This window comes from Papaver somniferum, chromosome 8, assembly GCF_003573695.1.
Source record: "Papaver somniferum cultivar HN1 chromosome 8, ASM357369v1, whole genome shotgun sequence".
Lineage (NCBI taxonomy): Eukaryota > Viridiplantae > Streptophyta > Magnoliopsida > Ranunculales > Papaveraceae > Papaver > Papaver somniferum.
In genome coordinates, this window is record NC_039365.1 from 95,485,021 (window position 1) to 95,493,252 (window position 8,232).

Genomic DNA, 8,232 nt, shown 5'->3' on the forward strand with positions numbered 1-8,232 from the left:
TTCATTCCTCAAGGTCATGTACTTACTCCTGGTGGTGGACACGTCAATTTGGATGCGCCATCAACAATTGGATGATTAGTGTAGAAAACATAATTCCTGCAGATGCATTCATCTTCTAACATGCTAAAATTGCGCTGTTGTGCAACTCTCCAACTATTTGCTCTTCTTAATTCATTGTGCACACTAGCTCGAAGTGCAACTTTTTGATTTTCGGCCGCATGTTGCTCTTCTATGAATTGAGCCATAGACATTTTTTGAGCCATTGGAAAATCTAAGAAAATAAGAAGAAGGGGGAAGATTTATGGCCGTTGGATCAGATTCTACTCAGCGGTGTAAACTAGACCGGACGATCTTATAAGAGCCGCTAGCGGTGTAGTCGGTCAAATCTCGACCGTTCGGTAGAAACTTGACCTGACCTGGCCAGGCTAAGTGACAAATTTGCGACTTTGCCACTTAGCTAGGCCGGTCAAAAATGGCAAACTTTTTGGTTTGCCACACCCATAGGAACTGGCCTTAAAATTACAAAAACCTTTTTTCTCTCTCGTTCTTCTCTCGCTCTCTTCTCTACCGCAGCAGCTAAAGGAAAATTTCGATCGCGTCCCATTGGAAGACCAAGAAGGTTTTACCGATCTCTTTCAGAGGTGTGATTTTCTTTTTATCTTCACTTTGTTCAGTAATTTATCTTCAAATTATAATTTCTAAAACCGCTAGCATTAGGGTTTGTTAATTTGGGTTTGGTTCGATTCTAGTCTCCATTAATAGAATGTTATTTATAGTTTCAATATTAGTATAACACTGAAATTGGGTTTGATTGGATTCGAGTCTCCATTGAATTTTATCTCTAAAATTCTAATTTCTTATTATCATTGTTCATCAATTTGATAGCTCAACTTTTGTCTTCCCAATCCAAATAGTATTTGTTGTATCTATCTTATATATCTAGTTCATATGGCTTTCATTTTTTGTCAAACTGAAAGTCAAGTTGAATTGAGTTTTTCTGGGTTCTTGTTTTAGCTTGATTATCAGTAGAAAACCTTAGTGTACCATTATATGGTTCTTATTTTGTTAGAAGGAGTTCCCTGGATTTCTTAGAAGCTCTTTCTGTTGGTCCTGTCTTTGTAGGTTTAGCTTTCAGCGAGTGGTTTGAAGCTAAACGCAGTGTTATCTGCAGAGCATAAAAAAGAGACGTGTCGTTATCTTTACCATCATCACGTGAGCAGGCTTTTTCTGATTCTCTGTTGTCTTTGTATGCTTCCTTTTCTGTGGCTTAAGCATTAAAAATATAACTATATTCGTAAACATCCTATTTAAATGCTATTCTTTTGAATGTATTAAATTGGCGAGTTTCAAATGTTTATCAATATCTAGAAGTTCTGTCCCACTCCACATATAGACATTCATGCAGGAATTCATGTATCATACCCTTGTTTGGATTTATACACAGGAAGAAAGGAAGTTATATGGCATGGCCATGGGCACATGTTTTACAGTTATCCACTTGTGTGTCAGATACAGGACATACTCTCATTTTGAAGTCCTTCATCCACGGAATGAAATTTTGACATATACCCTGTGTTTGACATGTACAATTTGTTACTTCGATTTTGAATTGTTCTCCCTTTTTATTTCTGTATGTAGAGTGTTCAATATATTTCAGATTGGCGTTCACTCACAGGGTGCTGATTGTGGACAGTTTACCTTCAGTTACCACATGAGCCTTGTCACTGTAACTATTTGCTAGGAAGTGTTGGTGCTCTTGCCAGATTTCAGTGTTAGTAAGTGTGCTTATGATACTCAAAGATGTTCTTGTCAATTGGGTACTTCTGTTGCTATGTTGTCTTTTATATCTTCTTTAATGTCGGTGGGTGTGAGGCGAGCAACATCTATACCTACTTATCACATATAGCTATAGACTGCAGATTTTCTTCTTTCATCTGCTCCCTATGTCTACCATACTGTATGTGTGAATAAATTGAGATAAGTGTTGTGTCTAGAATGCTTGTTGGTTTTTTGGTTGGTAATTCGAGCATAAGCCTCATATGGTATACTAGTACTGCCTTGAAATGATTCATGTCAGTGGTTGTGAGTAAAAAAAATTGGTCACCATCATAGGAAGGAACAGTGACAGTGTGATGACAGTTATGAAACCTCTTGTGTTCCCAAGAAAATATCCTACTCGACGGGAAACGTCACTTGGGAACAGATAGGTTGATTCCACTTTTAAGATCTGGGTGTTACTATTCACTCTTATTGCCTGGAGATGATTGGTTCTAATTGGTTAATTTAAGTGTGTGGTGATGTCTTGGATACTGTGCATAATTGTTTTGATTCCACTGCTAGCTATTTCAGTTCGTTACTGTCCACGGCTAGTGTAAGGGTTATTATTCATATGATGGTTACTGTCCGCGGCTAGTGTAAAAGGTTTGGAGAGGAGGTTTTGGTGTTGTTAGAGCCACATCACAACATTCTATATTTGAATTTCAAATTTGAATTATATGAATTTCAGCATTTATTTTTGTATGAATTTCATCTTTGAACTATATAGATTTTAGAATTCTTTTGTATGGAATGGTCTTCATGGAATTTGTTTATTTTATATAAGGGTGAAATGGGAAATGAAAAATACTGATTCTAAATATAGAGTTATTAGATAGTGATAAACAAACATAATAAGAGACATTATGTAGTGGTTTTTATCTAGAGGTAGAGGCAAACCTCTATGTAGAACCCTCTACCTATATAGAGGAGAAAACAAACATGTTGTTAGAAGTTAAGTTAATCGATTAATTCACTACTTCTTGTAATTTTCGTTCTTCAATCTTTCCTTGGGAACTTGCATGAAGATGATGAGGGTAAAACTTCTGCTTTGCCCCGTTCTCCTCTCTCTGACGTCCTTCTCAAACCAATAAGGGGAGCAAAACATTAGAGATTGGTGAGGTTAGGGAGATAGGAAAGTGAAACTAACAAGAGTTGGTGATGTTAAGGTATGGAGTTTCTCTGCAAGTAAATGTGATTTTACTCTCTGATTAAATTAGTTAATGATGTTTAGGAATTCTTTACAAATTCATGGGATGGTTTTAGTTTGCTGTATGGATTTAATTATGTGAGTCATTTTATAACTTGATCTTTTATTTGGGGACTTCGAATTTTGAGTTCATCCTTTATTAATTTCTTTCTGATCTATTACATCTCTGGTTTATGAGAAATGAATTGAGTGAAAGCAAACACACCAAAGGTCGCTTCACCGGATACTAGTTTTATCCTCAATTGGATTGTGCCAGATTGTGCCATCCTGATTTTAGTGATTTGAGACTGTAATGTTTCATTTCCAAATAAGACGCATAAACTCGCACCCGCCCGACCCGACTCGGCTTAATGATGGGTCGGATTATATATGTTATTGAGAAAATTGAAGTTCTCAGTATCACTCGCTTGATGATTTTGAATTTTATTTACAAAGTCCCTTGGTAGTGTTATACAAACAATTTTAATAGTTCATAGCAATTTCATCTTTTTTATTATCTAACTGCTCATTGACTACTGTTATAAATTTGTATGGCTATCTCTACAAAATAGTTGTAATATGTTAACTGATTAGTTTTAGATATATGCTTGTCCTGGCATTTGTAGCAAGGCTTCATCGTATTGGTTAAAACTTGTTGATACCGGCCGACAACAAGCATATAGAAATATTCCATTGCTTATATGTTTTACTTTGTTTTATGTTTTTATGTTCAGGTTTTCAATGGGGAGAAAAAAAGCTGAAGAGGCTGGAACAGCCAAAACAGGTAAAACTGCTACAAAAGATGGTAAGAAGGAGAAGTTATCAGTTTCGGCTATGCTTGCCAGTATGGACCAAAAGTCTGAGAAACCTAAGGGTTCCTCCTCTGCCACTACTAGCAAGTCTAAAGCAAAAGTAGCCCCGAAACGCACATCTTATACTGATGACATAGATCTTCCACCATCTGATGAAGATGAGGATGAGTTGTCTGAAGAAGACCAACAAAATAATCCCAGTGGTAATGTTCCTGGGAAATCTAATCGCCATGCTGATATAAAGCCACTTGAAGCTGCCTCCCTAGATGCGAAAAAACGAGAAAAGAAGGAAATGCTGGCTGCCGAAGCTGCAGCTCGGGCAAAAAAAGAGGCTCTTAGGGATGATCGTGAAGCCTTCAGTGTTGTCATTGGTAGTCGTGCTTCGGTCCTTGAAGGTGAAGATAATGCTGATGCTAATGTTAAAGATATTACAATTGAAAATTTCTCTGTATCGGCACGGGGTAAAGAGCTTCTCAAGAATACATCCGTGAAGATTGCCCATGGGAAGAGATATGGTTTGATTGGACCTAATGGAATGGGGAAGTCCACGTTATTGAAACTTCTTGCTTGGAGGAAGATTCCCGTGCCGAAAAATATTGATGTTCTTTTGGTTGAGCAAGAAGTAGTTGGTGATGATAAATCAGCCCTTGAAGCTGTCGTCTCGGCCAATGAAGAACTCGTCAAACTCCGTGAAGAAGTTGCGGCTTTGCAAAATATATCTCTTGACGGGGATGAGGAAAACAACAATGAAGATGACGACACAGGTGAAAAACTTGCTGAGTTATATGAGAGGTTGCAGGTGATTGGGGCTGATGCAGCTGAGTCTCAGGCGTCAAAGATACTTGCTGGATTAGGTTTCACTAAATATATGCAGGTGCGAGCCACACGATCCTTTAGTGGAGGGTGGAGGATGAGAATCTCATTAGCTAGGGCACTGTTTGTCCAGCCAACCCTTCTACTACTTGATGAACCCACCAACCATCTTGATCTTCGTGCTGTTCTCTGGTTGGAAGAATACCCGTGTCGTTGGAAGAAGACACTTGTTGTGGTCTCTCACGATCGTGACTTTCTGAATACTGTTTGCAATGAAATTATCCATCTTCATGATCTGAAGCTTCAACTATATCGTGGAAATTTCGATGAGTTTGAAAGAGGGTATGAGCAACGTCGTAAGGAGATGAATAAGAAATTTGAGATATTTGACAAACAGGTGAAGGCTTCAAAAAGGAGTGGAAATCAGGCTCAGCAAAAGAAGGTCAAAGAACGGATTGAGTATAATAATAAGAAGGAATCGAAGAGCAAAGCAAAGGGGAAGGTTGACGAGGATGAACCTGTGGCGGAGGCCCCAAAGAAGTGGAGAGACTACAATGTACAGTTTCATTTTCCTGAGCCAACCGAACTTACCCCTCCTCTCATGCAGCTTATTGATGTGAATTTTAGTTATCCAAACAGGGATGATTTCAGGCTCTCCAATGTTGACGTTGGTATTGATATGGGCACCCGAGTAGCAATTGTGGGCCCAAATGGAGCTGGAAAATCTACTCTTCTTAATCTTCTTGCTGGTGATTTGGTTCCCACGGAGGGGAAGGCTCGAAAGAGTCAGAAGTTGAGAATCGGGAGGTATTCACAGCACTTTGTGGATCTATTAACAATGGAGGAAACCCCTGTCCAGTATCTTCTTCGGCTTCATCCTGAACAAGAAGGTCTTAGCAAACAAGAGGCTGTTCGCGCGAGTCTTGGGAAGTTTGGGCTTTCCAGCCATAACCACCTTACACCAATTGTGAAATTGTCTGGTGGGCAAAAGGCTAGGGTTGTCTTCACTTCAATCTCCATGTCAAAACCACACATTCTGCTATTAGACGAGCCAACAAACCACTTAGATATGCAGAGTATTGATGCACTAGCAGATGCTTTAGATGAATTCACAGGTGGTGTTGTGTTGGTTAGTCATGATTCCAGGCTAATATCAAGGGTCTGTGAAGATGAAGAGAAGAGTCAGATTTGGATAGTTGAGAATGGGACCGTAGAATCTTTCCCTGGGACGTTCGATGAATACAAGGAAGACCTTCAAAAAGAGATCAAAGCGGAGGTGGATGACTGATGTGTTATTTATGGTTCAGGTATGGTTGTCTCGGTTATATTATCCAGTGTTACTGTACTTGTCTTCATCAGATAAATTGCATGCACTCATGATTACATTTGTTCCAAATTTGCGCTTGTCTAAACATATCCGTCGAAGACATGATACGGTGAAACAATTGCTCTCTAGTGGAATAATATCGATCGATTATGTAAAGTCTAAAGAAAACCTAGCGGATCCATTTACTAAATTAAGTGGAAAACCTCCTACCAGACTCCCCCTTAGGGCGGATGGAATGTCTTCTGGTTTGAAGTAGTAGTTTTATGTAGGGTTTGAAACAATATTCTGTATGTAGTTTCTTGTGTTTGATTGGATTAACATTAAGTTAAAACATGGAAATACCCTACTGTATGTCTGGTGGGGCAGTGGATGTGGATCTACTCCGTTGTTTCGGCCCTAAAATTTGTTTCCTGTATTAAAAACAAGGCAACCTAAGTCGCATGTAGTTTATTGTGAATCTGTGATATACACTATCCTGATATAGTTTGTACTTCTGTAGTGGGGTTTCTTGTTTTTCTTCTTTTTCTGCTGGCTATCTTGATGGGTTTCTTGTTTTTCTTGTTTTTCTGTTGGCTATCTGTGATATACCCTTACTTAAGTGATTGCAGTAACTGGGATCATTTTGTTTTCTTTCTATCAAGCTGTAATATTCATAGCCTTGATAATAATTATGCATTACATTGGAGAAGTAAAAGTAAAGATATTGGTTACCATATAATCTAGGGCGCAGCTCATTTCATTAGGCATTAAAAACTAAACATCTTAAATCTTGATACTCACGACAATGTTAATGTGATAGACAATCAAATATGATGAACCTATTTGGTTCTGTTGGTTAAGTATTAAGGGAAGGATAGCATTTTGATATAATACCAGGAGTAGAACAATGTAATCACTTGTTTATAAGTGTATGCTTGGCACACCTGCATGTTAATGATGTTCATTTGGTGTTGCATTCAAACACTGTTAAAGCAACGGATTTGTTTCCGTGGCTATGAGCTTTTATTAACATGAATGACTTTGTTTGCAGGTACATATAATGTCCATTTACTGGCGATGTTTCTATCAGAGGCCGTATTCTAGCTGGTACCTGCCACAGTGCCAGGATGGTGAGGACCATTATTGTCCGTCGTAATTACCTGCACTATGTTAAGAAATACCAGAGAGAAGAACCACATTAGATTAACCTGTAATTGCTATGAGCTCATTTTGGAATCAAAACCCTGAAGTTTTTGCAACTAGTTTGATAGATTTTGAATCACCAAATTACCAACGTTGATTCAGATTCTACAAGTTTATGAGATGTTTTGATATCAAAATTTTTATAATCATATTTGAAATACTATGGGCAGGGTTATTCTTATTCAAGTCAAGTTTTAGAGATTATGCACAAAATCGACTCCTGTGATAATCATTGAGATGAGATGATCATTTGATTATTTAACTATTCAAATGTCAAACGACCACACTCTGATTTGAAGTAGTGTGTACAAAGTATTCAACTCCGTACATGTTAACAAACATGGGCGACTGGGCGTTTCATTTGTTACCGTAGTGATCTTAGTATCAAATCAATCGAAATCGAAAAAATTTCCATATCAGACAGCAAATATATATATATATATACACATTTGGGACACATAAAGAACGGCCAAGATATTTATATCATATGGACAATGGTATTTTTTTTCATATGGACGGTTATCTACATTTGGGACACATAAAGAACGCCCAAGATTTAAGTTTTTCAATCTACATTTATCATATAAAGAAGAGTTGAGATGAGCCCTAGGTTTAAGATTTTCAATCTACATTTTTAGCATATAAAGAGTGATCTAGATTGTGCCACATATTCAATAAGTTTTTGAATTTAGATTGCACCCTCTTAATGTCATTTATTTGGGAGTTACTTTTCCCATTTAATGTGAATCCATTTTTTTTATTCTAAATTAACTTCCCTTTTAACTTAATCCCTTTCATAATCAAAATCTACATTTTTAGCATATAAAGAATGGTGGTGCCTCATGCCTAATTTTTTTGGTCATATATGCAATTCGATTTCTTTTTGTTTCTACTCATTGATGTTGTATTTTGTGATCCAGATTTTGTTTCTTCGTTTGCAGTACAAAGATATTCAAATATGGTTGTTCTTTATTCATTTTTACTCTTATATTAGGTTTCCTAATACCCATATCATTTAATCTTTTATTTTTTTACGTTGTCCAATTTAAATTTGACTTCTTCGGCCAAAATCAAGAAGATTTTCATGGAGTGAA

At 37.3% G+C, this 8,232-nt stretch overlaps 1 protein-coding gene across 9 annotated transcripts; it reads left to right on the plus strand.

Annotated features, from left to right (window-relative positions):
• The first annotated feature begins 505 nt into the window (after positions 1 to 505).
• Positions 506 to 7,324, plus strand: LOC113302146 (ABC transporter F family member 4-like). 9 transcript variants are annotated; one of them, XM_026550996.1, is made up of 5 exons: positions 506 to 641; positions 1,123 to 1,246; positions 1,694 to 1,775; positions 3,739 to 5,936; positions 6,987 to 7,324. In XM_026550996.1, the coding sequence occupies exon 4, from the start codon at positions 3,746 to 3,748 to the stop codon at positions 5,915 to 5,917; it is 2,172 nt and encodes a 723-aa protein (XP_026406781.1). In that variant the 5' UTR covers positions 506 to 641; positions 1,123 to 1,246; positions 1,694 to 1,775; positions 3,739 to 3,745; the 3' UTR covers positions 5,918 to 5,936; positions 6,987 to 7,324. The 9 variants fall into 9 exon arrangements, with proteins under 9 accessions (XP_026406781.1, XP_026406779.1, XP_026406782.1 ...); XM_026550994.1 differs by having other exon boundaries at positions 1,123 to 1,212; positions 1,639 to 1,775; XM_026550997.1 differs by having other exon boundaries at positions 1,123 to 1,212; positions 1,676 to 1,775.
• The last annotated feature ends 908 nt before the right edge of the window (positions 7,325 to 8,232 follow it).

Coding starts and splice junctions, on each gene's coding strand:
- LOC113302146 (XM_026550996.1), top strand. CDS start 3,746: ATGGGGAGAAAAAAAGCTGAAGAGGCTGGAACAGCCAAAACAGGTAAA.